The sequence below is a fragment of the Rhinopithecus roxellana genome, chromosome 8, assembly GCF_007565055.1.
Source record: "Rhinopithecus roxellana isolate Shanxi Qingling chromosome 8, ASM756505v1, whole genome shotgun sequence".
NCBI lineage: Eukaryota > Metazoa > Chordata > Mammalia > Primates > Cercopithecidae > Rhinopithecus > Rhinopithecus roxellana.
In genome coordinates, this window is record NC_044556.1 from 6,828,704 (window position 1) to 6,851,272 (window position 22,569).

The 22,569-nt window shown below is 54.1% G+C and overlaps 3 protein-coding genes across 3 annotated transcripts; 2 read left to right on the forward strand and 1 right to left on the reverse strand.

The window, feature by feature from the left end:
- Positions 1 to 138: 138 nt before the first annotated feature.
- Positions 139 to 1,114, reverse strand: RPS28 (ribosomal protein S28). Its single transcript, XM_030936119.1, has 4 exons — positions 945 to 1,114; positions 811 to 858; positions 432 to 570; positions 139 to 266 (listed from the first exon to the last, which is right to left on the reverse strand). The coding sequence occupies exons 1-3, from the start codon at positions 981 to 983 to the stop codon at positions 448 to 450; spliced, it is 210 nt and encodes a 69-aa protein (XP_030791979.1). The 5' UTR covers positions 984 to 1,114; the 3' UTR covers positions 139 to 266; positions 432 to 447.
- Positions 1,097 to 10,034, forward strand: NDUFA7 (NADH:ubiquinone oxidoreductase subunit A7). The gene is made up of 4 exons (XM_010388823.2): positions 1,097 to 1,206; positions 1,608 to 1,657; positions 5,484 to 5,633; positions 9,792 to 10,034. The coding sequence occupies exons 1-4, from the start codon at positions 1,156 to 1,158 to the stop codon at positions 9,880 to 9,882; spliced, it is 342 nt and encodes a 113-aa protein (XP_010387125.1). The 5' UTR covers positions 1,097 to 1,155; the 3' UTR covers positions 9,883 to 10,034.
- A 2,248-nt stretch (positions 10,035 to 12,282) lies between these two features.
- CD320 (CD320 molecule) lies at positions 12,283 to 20,101 on the forward strand. The gene is made up of 6 exons (XM_010388821.2): positions 12,283 to 12,298; positions 13,172 to 13,546; positions 17,105 to 17,230; positions 18,188 to 18,421; positions 19,301 to 19,450; positions 19,623 to 20,101. Exons 1-6 carry the CDS (start codon positions 12,283 to 12,285, stop codon positions 19,763 to 19,765), a joined length of 1,044 nt encoding a protein of 347 aa, XP_010387123.2. The 3' UTR covers positions 19,766 to 20,101.
- Positions 20,102 to 22,569: the final 2,468 nt, after the last annotated feature.

Below are 22,569 nucleotides of genomic sequence, written 5' to 3' on the forward strand. Positions count from 1 at the left end.
CCGCCTCAAAAAAGAAAAGCTTCGTTTGGCAAGACCCCACGGCCAGGATGTCCAGAGTGCGGAGGATCGGTGACCACCTGGGAGCCACTCGAGAAACCTAGAGAAACCCTAGTCGCGTAACCCAGACAAGAACCCGAGTTAACTTGAAACACAAACGCTTTATTTAAAAGGAGCATCTCAATTCCGCGTGGCGGGCAAAAAATAAAGGAGCAGATTGTGACACACCAATCCCATGTGCCAAGTGGTGGAACCCAACATCCAAGACCCTGTAAACAGAACCAAACATGAGATGCTGACAGGCCCTGCAGCAACTGGCAAACTCCCGCCTCCCTCTGGTCAGTCTCTGCTTCCCAAACCCTCTCACCCTGGGCTTAAAGAAGCCTCCCTACCACCAACCAAGGGTCTATCAAAGGGGTGTCCTCTGCACCCACCAGCGAGCAGGCAAGCTCAGCGCAACCTCCGGGCTTCTCGCTCTGACTCCAACAGGGTGAGCACGTCGCCCTCGCGCACGGGGCCTTTTACGTTGCGGATGATGGAGCGGCTCGTGTCGTCCATGAATTCCACGCGCACCTACGGGTCCCCACCAGGGAGGGGAGGAAGAATTTAGGGCGACCCGCGGAAAGGTCCCGCGAAGTGGGAAGGAGTTATGAATTCAGAGAACGTGTAGGACCCAGAACACAGATCGTTAAAGGGAACCATCAGAACCCTGGGATGAAATGAGCATCGGTTCCCGGATTCCGGCTGGCAGGGACTAGGACAGGGTAGGGGTTTAGGTCCCCGGCAGTCGGCCAAATACCCCCACCCGATTACCTGTGTGCACTGTCCCTGAGAGCCGGTCCTGCCCAGGACCTTAGTGACCTGGAGGAAAGAAGCTGGGTTCAGACCTGGCCCGTTGGGCTCCTCCACTCCCTTCCCCTGCCCCCAAATTCGGGCCCCCACCTCACCCTGGCCAGCTTGATAGGCTGCACACGGCTAGTGTCCATAATGGCGGCGCGGCGGCGGTCTGGCGGAGAGAAGTCACGTGTTTCGCAGAGAGACTTTATAGGACGTCCTAGCCCCGCCCACTTCTGTCTCGCGAGACCACGCCGCGTCTTTCCCAGCAGCCCCCGCGGTGGAGACGTCACTGGCGGCGCCCTTCAGCATCTCGGACGGAAGATGGCGTCCGCCACCCGTCTCATCCAGCGGCTGCGGAACTGGGCGTCTGGGGTGCGCGGGGCGGACAGGGCCGTACCATGGGGGGCTTCGGGCTCCTTGTTTCTGGACCCGCTCCTGCTCCTCACCTCCCTCCTAAACCGGGACCCTTCGCTGTCCCCGAATCTCCCTGGGAACCCTCAACTCGTAACCCCTTCAGCCCGGGACCCTCTCCTCTCCTGGGAACCATTCAGGCCTGGGATTTCCCCAGTCCCCGACCTCCTTAGCTTTGGATCTTGTGGGCCCGGACCCTGGCTTTCCTCTTCACCTGCAGAACCCACATCCCTTTCCCCGAGTGTTCATCCCCTGCCTTCCCCCAAAATGCGCATCCCCGGGCCATCCCTGGTCTCTCGCCCTGTCCTGTCCCTTCTACTGGGGTGCCTTGCAGGCCGACCTCCCCTCTCCTCTTCCCACAGCACGACCTGCAGGGGAAGCTGCAGCTGCGCTACCAGGAGATCTCCAAGCGGTGAGCAGGCCCCGCTCGCTGCCCAGCCTCTGGCTCTCTTTCTCCACCAAAAACAAAATCTATGTTCCTTTAGACCCTTGAAACGCAGGACTGATATCCTGCCACCAGTCCCCTGCCAGGCTGTGGAGACAGAGGTTTGCCTTTAACCTTGCTGAACTCCGGAGACAGCCCTCCTGGAACAGCGAGGCCGGGCGTGCATTCTGAGTGGGAATCAGGCTAAATTTGCAGTGCTCAGTGTGACTATGTTAGTCAGTGTTATCCCCAAGCTACAGATGAAAAAAGAGGTCCAGAGAAGCTAAATCATTGGCCTGAAGTCACTCAAAAGCTAGAAAGTGGCAGCGGGGACTTGAACCCAGAAGTGTCCTGATTTCAGACTCATTTATATTAAAATATTAGTTGATATTTACAAGCCCCTGTCATGTATGACCTCAGCCTTGGGTTTAACTTTGTGAACCAGGAAAAGTTCTTATCCACATTCCTTTCACGGACCCCACATCCTAGGGAGAAGCTTAGTAGGGAAACAAACACAGCAGGTAGTATTGTTCTGGAATGCTTTAAAAAACAAAATGAGTGGAAGCTGGAGGGTGGCCATGTAAAGTCAGATGATTGGGAAAGATCTTTCTTCGGGAATGACAGTTGAGTCACCTGAATGATGGGAAGGACCCATTCAAAGAATAATTATTGAAAAAGCATTCTGGCGGGGCACGGTGGCTCACGCCAGTGATCCCAGCACTTTGGGAGGCTGAGGCAGGCAGATCACAAGGTCAGGAGTTTGAGATCAGCCTGGCCAACACAGTGAAACATAGTGAAACACCCTCTTCACTAAAAATACAAAAATTAGCCAGGTGTGGTGGCGCCCGCCGGTAGTCCCAGCTACTTGGGAGGTTGAGGCAGGAGAATCACTTGAACCCGGGAGGTGGAGGTTGCAGTGAGCTGAGAATGCACTACTGCACTCCAGCCTGGGCGACAGAACAAAACTCTGTCTCAAAAAAATAAAAAAAAAGAAAAAAGAAAAAACATTCTGAGCAGAGGGAACAGGAAGGGCTAAGACTGTCAGGCTGGACAAAGCCTGAGTAGGAGGGAGGCCAGTATGGATAGAACCCATTTAGGGAAAGGGATAATGGTATAGTCTATGAAGTCAAAGGGGTAGGCAGAGGTAAGGCAGTCATTGAGGATTATAATGAAAGGAAGAAAAATAGCATTAAAATAACCAAATTTATGTGAATGCCTACATGTGACTAATTCCAAATATTAGAAGTATCAAATTTTTTTTGTTTTCAACTTTAATGTTAAGTTCTGGGGTACATTTGCAGTTTTGTTACAAAGGTAAACATGTGCCATGGTAGTTTGCTGTGAAGATCAACCCATCACTTAGGTATTAAGCCCAGCATCTGTTAGCTAATGGCTTTGTAAAAGTTTTGACTTTTTTAGGATGACGGCGCCCTCTAGTGATTCATCTGGAATTTTTTTTTTTTTTTTTTTTTGAGATTGAGTCTCTCTCACCCAGGCTGGAGTGCTGCAGCACAATCATAGCTCACTGCAGCCTCGAACTCCCAGGCATAAGTGATCCTCCTGTTCCAGCCTCCCAAGTAGCTGGGACTACAGGCACATATTACCGAATCTGGCTAATTTTTAAAATTTTTTATAGAGAAGGTCTTACCATGTTGCCCAATCTGGTCTTAAACTCCTGGTCTCTGGCCAGGCACGGTGGCTCACGCGTGTAATCCCAGCACTTTGGGAGGCTGAGGCAGGCGAATCACAAGGTCGGGAGTTTGAGAACAGCCTGGCCAACATAGCAAAACCCTGTCTCTATTAAAAATACAAAAATTAAGCCGGGCGCGGTGGCTCACGCCTGTAATCCCAGCACTTTGGGAGGCCGAGGCAGGCGGATCACGAGGTCAGGAGATCGAGATCATCCTGACTAACACAGTGAAACCCCGTCTTTACTAAAAACACAAAAAATTAGCCAGGCGTGGTGGCGGGCGACTGTAGTCCCAGCTACTCGGGAGGCTGAGGCAGGAGAATGGCGTGAACCCGGGAGGCGGAGCTTGCAGTGAGCTGAAATCGTGCCACTGCACTCCAGCCTGGGCAACAGAGCGAGACTCCGTCTCAAAAAACAAAAAAAAAATACAAAAATTAGCTGGCATGGTGGCGCTTGCCTGTAGTCCCAGCTACTTGGAAGGCTGAGGCAGGAGAATCGCTTGAACTTGGGAGGCAGAGGTTGCAGTGAGCAGAGATTGCACCACTGTACTCCAGCCTGGTGACAGAGCAAGAGTCCATCTCAAAAAAAACCCAAAAAACAAAATAAAAAAACCACTCCTGGCCTCAAGCAGTCCTTCTACCTTGGCCTCCCAAGGTATGAGCCACCACATCCAGCCTCCTTAAGCAAAGTCTTTCATGTAATATATTGCTTTTAATAGTAAACATTTTTTACTTTATGTTTCTTATTTTTAAAAAATGCAGTGAGTGGTGGCTCACGCCTGTAATCCCAGCACTTTGGGAGGCCAAGGTGAGAGGATAACTTAAGGCCAGGAATTCAACATCAACCTGGGCAACATAGCAAGACCCCTGACTCCACAAAAACAATAGAAAAATTAGCCAGATTTGGTAGTGTGTACCTGTAGTTCCAGCTACTTGAGAAAAATGAGCTGGATGTGGTGGTGTGCGCCTGTAGTTCCAGCTGCTTGAGAGGCTGAGGCGGGAGCATTGCTTGAGCCCAGGAGATTGAGGCTGCACTGAGCTATGATCACACCTCAAGCGATCATATGATTGCATATATCATCCAGGCTGCAGTGCATATGATCACTGCCTCAGAAAAATATTTAATTCTGGCAAAACAGTTCTTAGACAAAAAAGTAATTTAGAAACATGGCTTAGTGGAAACAGATCAATTTATGGTTTTTGCTCTTCTCTGACCCCTCTCTCTGGAAAGCCCCTCTTTTGTTTTGAGCTTTTTTTTTTTTTGAGATGGGGTCTTGCTCTGTCGCCCAGGCTATAGTGTAGTGGTGTGATCTCAGCTCACTGCAACCTCTGCTTGCTACCACCATGCTTGGCTAATTTTTGTATTTTAGTAGAGATGGGGTTTGCAATATTGGCCAGGCTGGTTTCGAACTCCTGACCTCAAGTGATCCACCCACCTTGGCCTCCCAAAGTGCTGGGATTACAGGCATGAGCCAACGTGCCCATCCTTGTTTTGAGCATTTCTTTTAAGGCCTCAGGCTTCCAGGTAAATCCAGCCCGGGGTTTAGTTCAAGCCAAGACCGAGCTCTGTTCACCCCTCTCTGGGCTCCAGAGAGGAGTTGCCTGGCCACATGGCGGCAGGAAATGCAGAGATCTGGACAGGTTCCAAGGCCAAGGTGTTCTTTGAGTAATGGGCCTTGATCCTAGCAGGGTTCTCCAGAGACTTCCTGAGATCACAGGAAACACAGGGCATCCAGAGCCTGGCCTTAGGGGAAAAAGCCACTCAGAGTGGGCTAAATCAGGTGAGGCTGGCTGCCAAGCTCAGCCGTGGGGTGGGGGCATGGGAACATGTCCCGGGCCTTGGGAACCTCAGAAAGGGTCCTCTGTACCCATCACATTCGGGACTGGCGGGGTCCCTGGGGTGGCATCTTCACATCCAGAGCAGGGGCCGCCATCTGCTTCTGGCCCCAGGACCCCTCCCCAGGCATATGTCCCTGCCGGTGTACCAAGGGACACCCCCAGCCTGTGGCCTATCCCAGTGGCCAGCTGTAGATCCCACATTTTGTGACTGAGGTGACAGGGACTCACAGCAGGGCCATGACAGTGACTGTCCCTTTGCTTCAATGCTGATGTTTTTTCCCCTCAGAACTCAGCCTCCTCCCAAGCTCCCTGTGGGTCCTAGCCACAAACTCTCCAACAATTACTATTGCACTCGCGATGGCCGCCGGGAATCTGTGCCACCTTCCATCATCATGTCCTCGCAGAAGGCGCTGGGGTCAGGCAAGCCAGCAGAGAGGTGAGGATCTCCAGCGTTGCTCCATTGCTCACCACAGCCCCCACAGCCCCCTCCTGCAACCCACTCTCTCTCCCCAACTTGTGGAAAGGGTGCTTGTTAAGATCCTACTTAGTAAGCATCAATTGCATCAGAAACTGTGCTGCTGGGAGCTTTTGGTCCGAGAGCTCATTTACTTGTTTTTAGAGACAGAGTCTTGCTCTGTCGCCCAGGATGAAGTGCAATGGCGCGATCATTGCTCACTGCAGCCTTGAACTCCTGGGCTGAAGTGATCCTCCCCTCCTTCCTCGGCCTCCCCGGTAATTAGTATTACAGATTAATGCCACCATGCTGGGTTAATTGTTTTTTTTTTTTGGGGTAATTGGTATTACAGATTAATGCCACCATGCTGGGTTAATTGTTTTTTTTTGGGGGGGTAATTGGTATTACAGATTAATGCTACCATGCTGGGTTAATTTTTTTTTTTTTTTTTTTACGGAGTCTCGCTCTGTTGCCCAGGCTGGAGTACAGTGGCGTGATCTTGGCTCACTGCAGCCTCCACTTCCCAGGTTCAAGTGATTGTCCTGCCTCAGCCTCCCGAGTAGCTGGGATTACAGGTGCCCACCACCATGCCCAGCTAATTTTTGTATTTTCAGTGGAGATGGGGTTTCACCATCTTGGCCAGCCCAGTCTTGAACTCCTGACCTCATGATCCACCCAATTTGGCCTCCCAAAGTACTGGGATTACAGGCGTGAGCCACTGTGCCTGGCCTGTTTTTTTTTTTGTTTTTTTTGTTTGTTTGTTTGTTTTTTTTTTTGAGACGGAGTCTTGCCCTGTTGCCCAGGCTGGAGTGCAGTGGCATGATCTCGGCTCACTGCAAGCTCTGCCTCCCAGGTTGACGCCATTCTCCTGCCTCAGCCTCCCAAGTAGCTGGGACCACAATTGCCCACCACCATGCCTGGCTACGTTTTTGTATTTTTAGTAGAGATGGGGTTTCACCATGTTAGCCAGGATGGTCTCGATCTCCTGACCTCGTGATCCGCCTGCCTCGGCCTCCCAAACTGCTGGAATTACAAGTGTGAGCCACTGTGCCCGACCTCCATGCTGGGTTGATTTTTAAATGTTTTGTAGAGATGGGGTCTTGCTCTGTTGCCCAGGCTGTTCTCAAACTCCTGGGCTCAAGCGATCCTCCTGCCTTGGCCTCCCGAGTAGCTGGGACTACAGGTGAGAGTCACCATGCTCAGGAAGAGCTCATTTAGTCCAACCCAGTGGAGGGTAGAAGTTAGCACCTCAGCCAGGACTGGTCATCCTACAAAACATGAAGTTCCGGGGTCCCTCTAAGGGCCCTGTGAAAAGCTGAGACATTACTGTTTATGTAACTATGAATTCTTATTTTATTTATTTATTTTGAAACAGTGTCACACTCTTGTTGCACAGACTGCAATGCGGTGGCGCGATTTCGGCTCGCTGCAACCTCCACCTCCTAGGATCAAGCAATTCTCCTGCCTCAGCCTCCCAAGTAGCTGGGATTACAGGCGCGTGCCACCACGCTGGGCTGATTTTGTATTTTTAGTAGAGCTGGGGTTTCACCATGTTGGTCAGGCTGGTCTTGAACTCCTGACCTCATGTGATCTCCTGGTCTTGGCCTCCCAAAGTTCTGGAATTACAAGGGTTAGCCACCACGCCTGGTCATGTATTCTTCTTAGAGAGGGAGTTGTATAAAGCTTGGATTCCTCTCCAAAACTAGTTTGGTCCCTGGTTTCAGGTGCTTTCTCTTAATTAAATGGGGACTCTAATAGTATCTACTTTAGAAAGCTGTTATGAGGGTTAGTCCTCATAATTAATATTTGTAAACTCTTAGAAGGGAGCCTGGCACAGAGTCAGTGTCCTGCCTACCTCCTAATAACTCCACCAGTTAGATGGTGATGGTCCCCCTTACAGAAGAGGAAATCGAGGCTCACAGAAACCAAGTGACTGGCCTGGGTCACACAGGCAGCGGTAAGCAGAAGCAGGATTTCCTTTTTTTTTTTTTTTTGAGAGAGAGTCTCGCGCTGTCACCCAGGCTGGAGTGCAGTGGCCGGATCTCAGCTCACTGCAAGCTCCGCCTCCCGGGTTCACGCCATTCTCCTGCCTCAGCCTCCCGAGTAGCTGGGATACAGGCACCCGCTGCCGCATCTGGCTAATTTTTTGTATTTTTACACGGTTTTACTGTGGAATCGATCTCCTGACCTCGTGATCCGCCCGCCTCAGCCTCCCAAAGTGCTGGGATTACAGGTGTGAGCCACCGTGCCTGGCAGCAGGAGCAGGATTTCAAACCAGTTTGCCTGGACTCCCACTGGGGTCTGGATTCTATAGACGACTCACGGTGTGGGCAGTGTCAGCCTTCTTGAGCCGTGGTTTCTTCCTGTGTAAAACAGGGATGCTAGACTTGCATTGTGCTGAGATCTGAGAGGTGATGAGGCCAGGCAGGGCCTGCTCTCTACTTAGAACTCTGTGAATAGGCCAGGCATGGGGATGTGTGCCTGTGATCCCAGTGACTCGGGAAGCTGAGGTGTGAGGATTGCTTGAGTTCTAGACCTGTTGGAGTAACACAGCGAGACCCTGTCTCTATTAAAAAATTCTTAGGCTGGGGATGGTAGCTCACGCCTGTAATCCCAGCACTTTGGGAGGCTGAGGTGAGCGGATCACTAGGGGTCAGGAGATCAAGACCAGCCTGGCCAACATGGCGAAACCCTGCCTCTACTGAAATACAAAAGTTAGGGGCGCTGTGGCTCTTGCCTGTAATCCCAGCACTTTGGGAGGCCAAGGTGGGTGTATTGTTTGAGCTCAGAAATTCAAGACCAGCCTGAGCAGCATGGTGAAACCCCATCTCTACAAAAAAATACAAAAATTAGCCGGGTGTGGTGGCGTGTGCCCATAGTCCCAGCTACTTGAAGGGCTGAGGCAGAAGGATCTCTTGAACCTGGGAGGTCAAGGAAGCTTCATTAAGCTGAGATCGCACCAGTGCATTCCAGCCTGGGTGACAAAGTGAGACCCTGTCTCATAAATAATAAACAAGAAAGAAAATACAAAAATTAGCCAGGAGTGATGGTGCACACCTGTAATCCCAGCTACGTGGGAGGCTGAAGCAAGAGAATCACTCAAGCTTGGGAGGCGGAGCTTGCAGTGAACTGAGATTGTACCACTGCACCCCAGCCTGGGCGATAGAGCGAGACTGTGTCTCAAAAAGCAAGAACTCTGAATAGTCAGTGGAGTGGTGCTTGTTGTCACCTTCTGATTGACTGGAGTCCAGCAGCAGAGTGTGGCAAGCTACCTTGTTCCCACGCAGCCCCTTGCCATACCCCCAGAGATGGCTGCATTTCCCAGGGAGGCCACTTCTGCCTCTTCCACTTCCTTGAGGCTCCTGGGAGGTCCTATGCCTCTACCCCTGGGGCACCTCCTCCATCTCCCTACCCTCCTGCTTCGTTTCTTGCTTAGGCTGTGAGGTGAGTCTCTCCAGCCCTAGGCCCTACAGGCTCAGGTGGGCGGGGTGAGAGGGGAGGGTGCTCGTCTTGGACTTGTCTGCACAGGGTCTCCTGGGGGCTCCCTTTTGGCCAGCTCTGGGCCAGAGGTGCGTTTTACAGTTGCCATTTGCGTGTGGATCTTCAGCCCCACCAGCCTGAGTCTTCCTGAGGGCGGTGCCTCGTCTTCCTGGCTCTGTGCCCACACAGTTGCGCCTGCCATGCAGTTCTTGCCCAGTCCCTGAGGCAGGAAGAGCTGGAGGCCAGTGTCACCTGATTGCTTGGCCCTTTTGCCAGCATCCTGTTTTGAGGGGCAGCAGGAATGGGGGTGGGGGCCTTGTATACACTGGAGACCAGAAGTGGGAAGGGAGGAGCCCAGCTCTCCACAGTGGGTTCTGGGCCTGGGGGCCATGGCAGGGGGTTCACACAGGGCTCGAGGGAGAGAGGGGACTTGCCAGCTCCCACCTGGCGTCGGCTGACCCTCTGAGGGGCCGCGTTGGAGGGGCTGGCATTCTGGAACCCCCTGCTGTTGGTCCTGCTGTCTTGCAGTCTGTCCTGCTGTCCGCCCTGCAGGTCCAGAAAGTCCCTGTGGGTGTGTTTGTACTGGGGCAGGTGTGGGTGCCCTCAGATCTTTCCACACTGTTCTTTGGAAACCCTCACTGAAGTCTTTCCCTCCTCTAGCTCTGCTGTAGCAGCCACTGAGAAGAAGGCGGTGACTCCAGCTCCTCCCATAAAGAGGTGGGAGCTGTCCTCGGACCAGCCTTACCTGTGACACCGCACCCTCAGGGCCACCTGACTACTTTGCCTCCTTGGATTCCCTCCAGGGAGAATGTGACCTAATTTATGACAAATACATAGAGCGCGGGTATCACTTCTAGTTTTACTTTAAAAAATAAAAAAATAGAGACAGAGTCTCACCATGTTTCCCAGGCTGAGCTTGAACTCCTGGCATCAAGCGATCCTCCTGCCTTGACCTCCCAAAGTGCTGGGATTACAGGCATGAGCCACCACACCTGGCCTGATTTTATTTTATTTTATTTTTGAGACGGAGTCTCGCTCTGTCGCCCAGGCTGGAGTGCAGTGGCCAGATCTTGGCTCAGTGCAAGCTCCGCCTCCCGGGTTTACGCCATTCTCCTGCCTCAGCTTCCCAAGTAGCTGGGACTACAGGCGCCCGCCACCTCACCCGGCTAGTTTTTTGTATTTTTTTAGTAGAGACGGGGTTTCACCGTGTTAGCCAGGATGGTCTCGATCTCCTGACCTTGTGATCTGCCTGTCTCGGCCTCCCAAAGTGCTGGGATTACAGGCATGAACCACCACACCCAGCCCTGATTTTATTTTTATTTTTTAGACCTTCCTGCTGAGGCCCCTGCTTGACCTTGGTCACCCTGCAGCTCAGCGGGGAAGGCAAAGGACAGTGAGGGCTGCTCACAGGGAAGGCAGACCTAGGGCAGAGCAGGAAAGGCCTCCCTGAGCCAGAAACCATTATGCTGGGGCTGTGGGATGAGAATGAGTTCGCTCCAGAAGGAAGGCAACTGGTTCCTGGGGAGGAGACAGAAATCTGGCTGCAGGAGCCACAGTTTTGTGCTTGCTGCCCAGGCTGGAGTGCAATGGTGTGATCTCAGGTCACTGCAACCTCTGCCTTCTGGGCTCAAGCAATTCTCCTGCCTCATCCTCCCAAGTAGCTGGGACTACAGGTGTGCACCACCATAACCGGCTATTTTTTTTTTTTTTTTTTGTAGAGATGGCCAGGCTGGTCTCAAATTCCTGACCTCAGGTGATCTACCTGCCTTCGCCTCCCAAAGTGCTGGGATTACAGGTGTGAACCTGGCCCCTGATTTTAAGCAATACCCAGCTTAGTTGGATTTTGGGGTGAAATCAGTATCGAGTCTCCCAACTTTGTTGGCACTCCAAGGGTGGGAGAGACACTGTCTCTGGGTGCAGAGACCCTGGAGACAGAACTGCCGTTTTCCCCAAAGGCCAGGCTCTGACCTTGAGAGTGGTGGGAATGGGTGATCCTTCTGGGAGGTTGGACTCCAGGACCACTGCCTGTTGAGGAGCATTGATCGTGAAGACCAGTCGGGTGGGGTAAGGGGTATATGTGTGGATGCTCAGTAGTCCAGCCACAGACTTCTCACTTTCATCTTTTTTTTTTTTTTTTTTTTGAGATGGAGTTTCGCTCTTGTTGCCCAGGCTGGAGTGCAATGGCATGATCACAGCTCACTGTAACCTCCACCTCCTGGGTTCAAGTGATTCTCCTGCCTCAACCTCCCAAGTAGCTGGGATTACAGGCGCCTGCCACCAAGCCCAGCTAATCTTTTGTATTTTTAGTAGAGATGGGGTTTCACCATGTTGGCCAGGCTGGTCTTGAACTCCTGACCTTAGGTGATCCACCTGCCTCGGCCTCCCAAAATGCTGGGATTACAGGTATGAGCCACCGCGCCCGGCCTTTCATCTCTTTTTCGTTTCTGTTTGAGACAGAGACTTGCTCTGTCACCCAGGTGGTGTGATCTTGGCTCACTGCAACCTCCACCTCCTGGGTTCAAGTGATTCTCTTGCTTTAGCCTCCCAAGTAGCTGAGACTACGGGTGTGTGCAACCATGCCCAGCTAATTTTTGTATTTTTAGTAGAGACAGGGTTTCACCTTGTTGGCCAGGCTGGTCTCAAACTCCGGACCTCAAGTGATCTGCCCGCCTCTGCCTCCCAAAGTGTTGGGATTGCAGGCATGAACCACCGTGCCCGGCCTAACTTCCATCTCTTGAGGGCTCCCCCAGCCACTTCTCACATGAACCTTCCTCAGCACCTTCCCACTGAGGCCGCTGCTTGACCTTGGTCACCCTGCAGCTCAACGGGGAAGGCAAAGGACAGTGATGGCTGCTCACAGCAAACCTAGGGCAGATCAGGAAGGGCCTCCCTGAGCCAGAAACCATTATGCTGGGGCTGTGGGATGAGAATGAGTTCGCCCCGGAAGGAAGGCAGCTGGTTCCTGGGGAGGAGACAGAAATCTGCAAAGAGGGGGTGGCCAAGTCTGGCTGCGGGAGCCACCCAGTGACCCTAAGCAGGGGAGCGTCATGGCTTCCCCAGGGCACAGCCCCAGTCCTTCAGCAGCTAGAATAGATCAGCTGTGGATCGAGAGGGTGCTGAGCCGGCCCTGCCCTCTGGAAGGGGAAAGGCCATGGCTGAGGCAGCAGGTACAAGTGTCCCAGAGTGGGTCCTACAAAGGCTAACAGCCCAAGGCTTCCTGGAGGAGGAGGGATTCTGCTTGGGGCAAAAGGATGAATCAGATTCAGAAAGGTCAGGAGGGAGAGAAAGACCAGGCAGGGTGTGCAGAGGCCACAAGGAGGGCAAGACCCTAGGCAAGGCATGCCACTAACGGCATCTGAACCAAGTTTTATGACCACGACTTTTTTTTTCGAGATGAAGTCTGTCACCCAGGCTGGAGTTCAATGATGTGGTCTCGGCTCACTGCCTCCTGAGTGGCTGGGACTACAAGTTAGAGCCACCATGCCCAGCTAATTTTCTTTTTTCTTGAGGCGGTCGGGGACTTGCTGTGTTGCCCAGGCTGATCTCCAACTCCTGGGCTGAAGCGATAAGCCCGCCTCTTGCTTCCCAAAGTGCTGGGATTACAGGCGTGACCCACCGCGCCCAGCCTTTATTATTAAATTTAATTAATTCATTGATTTCCTTTCCTTTTTTTCCCCCAAGCAACCCGACTCCGAGAATGGACGTTTCATTTATTCATTTACTCACCAAATTACTAAGAGCCTATTGTGAGTGAGGCACTATGTGTCAGGCCCTGAGAATAAAGCAGTGAGCAATAGAAGATCCCTGCCTTCCAGTAGCTGGCATTCTATGGGGACTCGGGCAATAAACCAGAATAAGTAAATAAAATAAATTAACTGTCGGCGCCACAAAAGCAGTGAGATGAGGGAGGGAATGGGGAGTTCCTGAGGGGCGTGGCTGCCATATTAAAGAGGATCACGAGGCAGTAACATTTGCAGCAGTCCTCATATGGAACGGGAAATAATGCAAATGAACACCCGCAAATTCCTTTCCATCCCCAGAATTTTCTGATTTCAAGCGGCCTCCATACCTTTCGACTGATCTCGTCACTGGGGAAACTGGGGGACGGGCCTGTAATTCTCTTTTTCCTCCTATTCTGACATTTACGGTACGCGTAGCCGCGGGCGCCGCGGGACTCGGGGGCTTGGGCCCCGCCTCCGCCCCGCGCGTGCGCGTGCGCAGGGATAAGAGCGAGGTCTGGGCGGCGCGTGGCCGGCGCAGCTGCTGGGACAGCTCGACCAGTGGTTGGATGGCGCGGGGTGGAGCGCAGCGAACAGGGGCTCTAGGCCTGGCGCTGCGGCTGCTGCTCGGCCTCGGACTAGGCCTGGAGGCCGCCACCACCCCGCTTTCCACCCGGACCTCTGCCCAGGCCTCAGGTGAGTGACCCCCGGCAGCGCGGGCTCCCACCCTTCGCGAGGCTTCGCCCCGCCCGCGCGCTCCGATAGCGCCTCGCCATTGGCTGCACCGCACGTCCGTCCATGACACTCCCCCAGCACGTGGACTTGGACTTCATCGCTTGCGGGAAGGCGCGCGCTGGAGCTACGGAGTCCCCATCCTGGGGGAGGGGGAGAGGGTGCCTCCACCTGCCTTTAACGGTTTTGTCCCAGCACTGCGCACCCTCTCCACACCTGCTTTGCTCTGTCGTGCCCCATTGTCACCTCCAAGCCGCCCTTCATGCCAGCGTGGTCAGGAAAGCTCTTAGCAGGTTCAAATTGTCCGACCGCTAATCACGCAGGGCGGGTCACCTGGTGCCTCTCGCACCTTTGCCTTCCAAACCCTCGTGCCCAGGCCTTGTGACCGTTCCACGACTGTCTCTCCTCCTTTGTCCTCCATCCTTGGAGAACGCGAGGTCTCTTCCCCCATGCTACTCCAGGCCCTCGCAGAGACTGGGGTCACAAGTTCAATATAGCCCCGTGGGCCCTGTTCGCCCTGTTCAATGCTTTGCTCTGTCGTGCCCCATTGTCACCTCCAAGCCGCCCTTCATGCCAGCGTGGTCAGGAAAGCTCTTAGCAGGTTCAGATTGTCCGACCGCTAATCACGCAGGGCGGGTCACCTGGTGCCTCTCGCACCTTTGCCTTCCAAACCCTCGTGCCCAGGCCTTGTGACCGTTCCACGACTGTCTCTCCTCCTTTGTCCTCCATCCTTGGAGAACGCGAGGTCTCTTCCCCCATGCTACTCCAGGCCCTCGCAGAGACTGGGGTCACAAGTTCAATATACCCCCGTTCGCCCTGGCCTAAGTGGTATTGGTGGCCAGTGGAGACGGGCTCCCTCTCTGATACTCCTAGAGGCAGCTGGGAGGGTTGAAGTCGCCTCCCTGTGCACACAGGCACTCCCAACTTGCAGCTCTGGGCTCAAGTTCACACACTTTCCAGCTCCTTTGTGCATTCCGCACTTTCTAGGTCCCAGGACTCATGCCAAAGTCCCTGACATTCACGCTAAATGTGCCTGTTTTTTTTTTTTTTTTAAAGGAGGCAGGGTTCACGTTAACCAAGTACAAAAGGTTTTTTGTTTGTTTGTTTGTTTGTTTGTTTTTTTGAGACGGAGTCTTGCTCTGTTGCCCAGGCTGGAGTGCAGTACAGGGATCTCAGCTCACTGCAAGCTCCGCCTCCCAGGTTTACGCCATTCTCCTGCCTCAGCCTCCCGTGTAGCTGGGACTACAGGCGCCCACCACCTCGCCTGGCTAGTTTTTTGTCTTTTAGTAGAGATAGGGTTTCACGTGTTAGCCAGGATGGTCTCGATCTCCTGACCTCGTGATCCGCCCGTCTCTGCCTCCCAAAGTGCTGGGATTACAGGCTTGAGCCACCACGCCTGGCTTTTTTTTTTTTTTTTTGAGACGGAGTCTCGCTCTGTTGCCCAGGCTGGAGTGCAGTGACGCAATCTCTGCTCACTGCAAGCTCCGCCCTCCGGGTTCATGCCGTTCTCCTGCCTCAGCCTCCCGAATAGCTGGGATTACAGGCACCACCACCATGTCCGGCTAATTTTTGTATTTTTAGTAGAGATGGGGTTTCACCATGTTGGCCAGGCTGGTCTCGAACTCCTGACCTCAAGTGTTCCGCCTGCCTCAGCCTCCCAAAGTGCTGGGATTACAGGACAAAACTCTATACACAGTCTCTTTGTCCTCAGGATGTTGAGGTAGGGATTCCCAGCATACCCCTTTTACATGTGAGAAAACTGAGGCCAGGAGGGAAAGTCACTGGTCACTCTAACTCCTGTCAGGCTTACTCACCCTATGAGGCGGGGACTGCTGTGCTCTGCTGTCCACTTTGCAGAGGGACACACACTCCAGCAGGCCAGCGAAGGGAGGGAGGTCAGAGGTGTCAGGGCTGTGGAAGTCTGGGCCTGGGTGGAGAGCCACACCTGGAGGTTGCCAGACCCCCTGGGGGCAGGGAAGGAAGCTGGCTCTGGTTTGTCCACAGCTCTTCCGGGCTCCACAGAGCTCAGGGACCGTGTGGCAAGCAGGTGCAATTGGGCCTGGTGGCCGGGGAGGGGCTGACTGTGGGCAGTGGGGGGTTGGAGGCTCATGGCTGGTGGGTAAAGGTGGAAGAGATTAAAGGCCCTGGCAGAGTGAAGCCAAGCCGGGTGGCGGATTTGCCACCTCCCCTGGCCGCACCCAAGAGGAAGCCTTGAAAGCCACTCCCTTCCTCTGTTCCTTGACTCAGGTTCCAGGCCCCTCTGTGCCCCTCCAGGTTGGCAAACAGCCGAGCTTCCCTGCTCAGAATCTAGGACAGCCTGGATCTTCTCTGGACCCAGCTTGAACCCTTATGTGACCTGTGTCCACTTATGATCAGGCACTGCCCTGGGTTTAGGCAGCCAGGTCACAGCCCTGACCTCCACGGAATGTCCAGCCTGTGGGTGGACAGGCATGACCAGGGCTTTAAGGACAGTTGTTAGATGTGGGAGGCAGTGCTTCCTAGGTCTCCGAGAGGGACATGAGAACCGTCCCAGGAAATCAGCTGAGATCTGAAAACTGAGGGGAAAACACAGTGTAGAGAGGAGAGCGGGAAGGGCAGCTCTGGTGTCCTAATGGACCTTGGGGCCTGGGGCTCTGATGAGGAGCTGACACATTTAGGATGGGGAAGTGATAGGTCTGGGAGGAATTCAGGAAGCGAGGCAACAGGACTTGGTGACTGAGCAGGTTTCCCACCCTGTGTCTGAGTTTCCCTTTTGCTACCTAGAGGAGATACACCCTCCCTGCTAACCTGAGCCCGTGAGCTTTACCCAGGGCGTGTGGAAAAATGGCCCGTCCCCCAGTCTCTATAACCACTGAGTTTGGAGGTCTCCTGGGTAGATCATCTCGCTATGAGGAGCCTGGTGAAAACGCTGGGATCAGCGAGACCTGAGTTCGAACCCCAACTCCGCCACCAGCTCTTTTTTCTTTTTTTTGTGGCGATGGAGTCTCGCTCTGTCGCCCAGGCTGGAGTACAGCGGTATGATTTTGGCTCATTGCAACCTCTTATCTCCCAGGTTTAAGCAATTCTCATGCTTCAGCCTCCTGAGTAGCTGGCATTACAGTGCATGCACCAAGCCCAGCTAATTTTTGTGTTTTTAATAGAGATAGGGTTTCACCATGTAGGCCAGGCTGGTCTCAGTGACCTCAAGTGATCCACCTGCTTCAGCCTCCCAAAGTGCTGAGATTACAGGCGTGAGCCACCGCACCCAGCCTTTGCCACCAGCTCTGTAGCCTCTTCTTAGTTCCTTTCTCTGTAACATGGGGAGTGCAGTAGCACCTGCCCAGTGGGGCTCTTGGTGAGCCCAGGAACTGCTACACTGTGAACCGCACTTGTACTAGGGGCTTAGTAACAAGCAGCCGCCAGTGTGGTTCCTACATCCCAGGACTTCACCTGTCTCCTGCGGGTCACAGCCAGTGGCTACTGTGCTCTTGGAGGAAGGTCCAGCCTCCAGCTTCCCAGGCTTCATTTGCATCCGTCTCACAGGCCCCAGCTCAGGCTCGTGCCCACCCACCAAGTTCCAGTGCCGCACCAGTGGCTTATGCGTGCCCCTCACCTGGCGCTGCGACAGGGACTTCGACTGCAGCGATGGCAGCGATGAGGAGGAGTGCAGTGAGTGGCCATGCCCCAGGGTGGGGCTTACAGGGGGCGGGCCTGAGGGTGGGCTGTTAGGGGCCAGGCTCGTGGAGGTGGAGCTTGTGGGAGAGGCAGGGCCACAGAGATGAGTGTGACTTGAGTCTGTGGGTCATAAGAAGAAGCGGGGTCTAAGATGGGCTTGGGCTGGGCGCAGTGGCTCATGCCTGTAATCCCAGCACTTTGGGAGGCTAGGGTGGGAGGATCAATCACTTGATCCTGGGAGGTTGAGGCTGCAGTGAGCTAGGATTGTGCCAGTGCGCTCCAGCCTGGGCGACAGAGTAAGATTCTGTCTCAGGACAAAAAAGAAAGAAAAAAAAAAAAAGAAAAAGGAAAGAAAGGAAGAAACAAGGAAAGAGGGAGGGAGGGAAGGGAGAGAGGGAGGGAGCCAGGTGCGGTGACTCACGCATGTAATCCCAGCTCTTTGGGAGGCTGAGGCAGGCGGATCACTTGAGGTCAGGAGTATGAGACCAGCCCGGCCAACACAGTGAAACCATCTCTACTAAAAATACAAAAGTTAGCTGGATGTGGTGCAGGCCCCTGTAATCCCAGCTAGTTAGGAGGCTGAGGCGGGAGAATCACTTGACCCTGGGAGGCGGAGGTTGCAGTGAGCCGAGATTGCGCCACTGCAATGCAGCCTGGGTAGTAAAGGGAGACTCCGTCTCAAAAAAAAAAAAAAAAAAAGAAACAAACAAACAAATAGAATAAAGTGGGCTTGTAGGAAGGTAGAGCTAGTGGGGTCTTGGGGGAAGAACTTGCAGGGAGGCCTGTCCTTAGAAGGTGGAGTTAACAGTTGCAGGGGGCGGAGCCTTAGGAAGGGAGCATTTTTTGGGCTCAGCTGTTCTTAGAGGGTGGGACTTGCAGGGGACGGGGTTGCAGGGAGTACCTGGGCCTTCTTGGGTGGGCATTTGGGACCTGATCAACCCTGTGCCCCAGGGATTGAGCCGTGTACCCAGAACGGGCAATGCCCACCGCCCCCTGGCCTCCCCTGCCCCTGCACGGGCGTCAGTGACTGCTCCGGGAGAACCGACAAGAAACTGCGCAACTGCAGCCGCCCGGCCTGCCCAGCAGGCGAGCTCCGTTGCACGCTGAGCGATGACTGCATTCCACTCACGTGGCGCTGCGACGGCCACCCAGACTGTCCCGACTCCAGCGATGAGCTCGGCTGTGGTACGCACCTGCGGGGGTGGGGTGGACTGGTGGGTAGATGGGGACGCCCGCTGCCTGCTGGGGCGTGGCCAGGCTGGGGGCGTGGACACATGTCTTTGCCTGTGCCTGCATCCCTGTAGGGGTGGCAAGACATCATTAGGGGCCGGGTGCTGTGGCTCACGCCTGTAATCCCAGCACTCTGGGAGGCCAAGGCGGGCAGATCATTTGAGGTCAGGATTTCGAGACCAGCCTGACCAACATTGTGACACCCTGTCTTTACTAAAAATACAAAAAACTTAGCTGGGTGTGGTGGCACACACCTGTAATTGAAGCTACTCAGGAGGCTGAGGCAGGAGAATCACTTGAACCTGGGAGGCGGAGGTTGCAGTGAGCTGAGATTGTGCTACTGCACACCAGTCTGGGTGACAGTGAAACTCCATCTCAAAAAAAAAAAAAGAAAAGGCCGGGTGTGGTGGCTCACGCCTGTAATCCCAGCACTTTGGGAGGCCGAGGCAGGCGGATCACCTGAGGTGAGGTGTTTGAGACCACTCTGGCCAACATGACGAACTCCCATCTCTGCTAAAAATACAAGTTAGCGAGGCGTGGAGGCACGCGCCTGTAATCCCAGCTACTGGGGAGGCTGAGACAGGAGAATCGTTTGAACTCAGGAGGTGGAGGTTGCAGTGAGCCGATATTGCGCCACTGTACTCCAGCCTGGGTGAAGAGCCAGACTCCCTCTCCAAAAAAACAAAACAAAACAGAAATGATTACAGGCAGCAGTCAACTTCACCCAGCCCTGGGTTGGTTGGAGGATAAATCCCAAGGGCTCCGCTGGGCACCTGGCCCCCTCATGCCTTCAGTGCTCGCTCCTCAACTACTGAACACCTGGGCTTATTGCAGGAACCAACGAGACCCTCCTGAAAGGGGATGCCACAACCACGGGGCCCCCTGTGATCCCAGAGAGTGTCACCTCTGTTGAGAATGTCACGTCCTCCTCTGCCGGGGACCAGTCTGGAAGCCCAGGTGTCTATGGGGCTATTGCAGCTGCTGGTGAGATGGACTTACCTTCCCACGCTGGGGGCTTAGAGCTCCGGGGATTCAGGGGAGGTGGGTGGGGAGGGATGAGCTGCAGAACTCCCATCCTCATGTGTGCGGAGCTTGGTGGGTGTGGGGGCTCTTGCCTTCCCCCCTCCTTACACCTCTGTCCATCTGCTCCCCACAGCGGTGCTCAGTACAAGCCTGGTCGCTGCCACCCTCCTCCTTTTATCCTGGCTCCGAGCCCAGGAGCGCCTCCGCCCGCTGGGGCTACTGGTGGCCATGAAGGAGTCCCTGCTGCTGTCAGAACGGAAGACCTCGCTGCCCTGAGGACAAGCACTTGCCACCACCATCACCCAGCCCTGGGCACAGCCGGGCAGGAGGAGAGCAGTGATGCAGATGGGTGCGCAGGCACACCAGCCCTCAGAGACCTGAGCTCTTCTGGCCACGTGGAACCTCGAACCCGAGCTCCTGCAGAAGTGGCCCTGGAGACTGAGGGTCCCTGGACACTCCCTGTGGAAACCCGGGGAGCCAGGATGGGGAACATGCTACAGCCAGAACCGAGGGGCTGGCCCCAGGCAGCTCCCAGGGGGTGGAACGGCTCTGTGCTTGAGACACTCCTGCTGCCCTGTCTGAGGGTGGCGATTAAAGTTGCTTCACATCCTCTGCCTGCCTCTGAGTGTCTGTCTCTCTCGGCCTGGGCAGCCTGGGGTCTCTGCTGCAGCCCCTCCTCCATGAGAGCCCAGCCCAGAGAAGGTGGGATGTGGAGACCCAGCCCTGGGTGCAGCTACTGTGCTTCTTGCTTTTTGGGAGCAGGGGCAGCAAGGCTGGGGTGGGGAGTCTGCGTTAACATCGGGATTCTTGGAAGAAGAGCAGAGCTTGGGCAGTGCCTTCCCATTGCCAGGTCTGGGGACCCCCACCCACTGTGGCTTCCTCCTCAGTGCAGTGGAAGCCAGGTATCCTGGGATGGTCTCGGACTCACCCTGTTTTAATTATTATTATTATTATTATTTTATTTTTTTTTTTTTTTGAGACGGAGTCTCGTTCTGTCGCCCAGGCTGGAATGCAGTGGCCGGATCTCAGCTCACTGCAAGCTCCGCCTCCTGGGTTCACGCCATTCTCCTGCCTCAGCCTCCCCAGTAGCTGGGACTACAGGCACCCGCCACCTCGCCCAGCTAGTTTTTTGTATTTTTTAGTAGAGACGGGGTTTCACCGTGTTAGCCAGGATGGTCTCGATCTCCTGACCTCGTGATCCGCCCGTCTCGGCCTCCCAAAGTGCTGGGATTACAGGCTTGAGCCACCGCGCCCAGCCTTAATTATTTTTTAATTATATTTTTAGAGACTGCGTCTTGGCCGGGCGCAGTGGCTCACACCTGTAATCCCAGCACTTTGGGAGGCTGAGAGGTGGGCGGATCACCTGAGGTCAGGAGTTCGAGACCAGCTTAGCCAACATGGTGAAACCCTGTCTCTACTAAAAATATAAAAAATTGTCTGGATGTGGTGGCAGGCACTTGTAATCCCGGCTACTCAGGAGGCTGAGACAGGAGAATAGCTTGAACCCAGGAGGCAGAGGTTGCAGTGAGCTGAGACTACACCACTGTACTCCAGCCTGGGGAACAAAAAAAGAAAAAGAAACAGGGTCTCACTCTTTTGCCCAGGCTGGAGTGCAGTGGGTGATCATAGCTCACTGCAACTTCGACTTCCCGGGCCCTAGTAATCCTCCCACCTCAGACTCCCAAGTTGCTGGGACTATGGGCCTGCTCCACTGAGTCTAATTTAAAAAAAAATTATTTTTGTAGGGCTGGGCGTGGTGGCTCACGCCTGTAATCCCAGCACTTTAGGAGGCTGAGGTGGGTGGATCATCTGAGGTCAGGAGTTTGAGACCAGCCTGGCCAGCATAGTGAAACCCCGTCTCTACTAAAAATACAAAAACTTAGCCGAGCGTGGTGGCACATGCCTGTAATTCCGGCTATTTGGGAGGCTGAGACAGGAGAATCGCTTGAACCCGCGAAGCAGAGGTTGCAGTGAGCTGAGATTGTGCCATTGCACTCCAGCCGGGGTGACAGAGTGAGACTTTGTCTCAAAAAATAAATAAATAAATAAATTTTGTAGAGACAAGGTGTCACTATGTTGCCCAGTCTGGTTTTGAATATCTAGGCTCCAGTCATCCTCCCTCCCTGGCTTCCCAAAGTGCTGGGTTTGCAGGCATGAAGCACTAAGCCTGGCTTGTACTTCATTTTATTTTATTTATTTTTCGAGACCAGGGTCTTGCTCTGTTGCCCAGGTTAGAATGCAGTGGCATGATCCCAGCTCACTGCAGCCTTAACCTCCTGGTTCAAGAGAGGCTTGGCCAGGTGTGGTGGCTCATGCCTGTAATCCCAGCCCTTTGGGAGGCTGAGGCAGGCAGATCACCTGAGGTCAGGAGTTCCACACCCTGTCTCTACCAAAAATATTAAAAATTAGCTGGGCATGGTGGCGGGCACCTGTAATCCCAGCTACTCCAGAGGGTGAGGCTGGAGAATCGCTTGAACCTGGCAGGCGGAGGTTGCAGTGCGCCGAGATTGCGCCACTGCACTCCAGCCTGGGCGACAGCGATTGTCTCAAAAGAGAGAGAGAGGCTCAAGATAGAGGCTGGGTGCCGTGGCCCATGCCTGTTATCTCAGCTCTTTTGGAGGGTGAGGCAGTAGAACTGCTTGAGCCCAGGAGTTTGGGACCAGCCTGGGCAACATAGGGAGACTCTGTCACTACAAAAAATTAACATATTAGCCGGGCATGGTGGTGGGTGCCTGTAGTCCCTCTACCTTATTTTATTTTATTTTATTTTATTTTATTTATTTATTTATTTTTTTGAGACGGAGTCTCGCTCTGTCACCCAGGCTGGAGTGCAGTGGCTGGATCTAAGCTCACTGCAAGCTCCGCCTCCCGGGTTCACGCCATTCTCCTGCCTCAGCCTCCCAGGTAGCTGGGACTACAGGCGCCGCCACCTCGCCCGGCTAGTTTTTTGTAGTTTTTAGTAGAGACGGGGTTTCACCGTGTTAGCCAGGATGGTCTCGATCTCCTGACCTCGCGATCCACCCGTCTTGGCCTCCCAAAGTGCTAGGATTACAGGCTTGATCCACCGCGCCCGGCCCCTT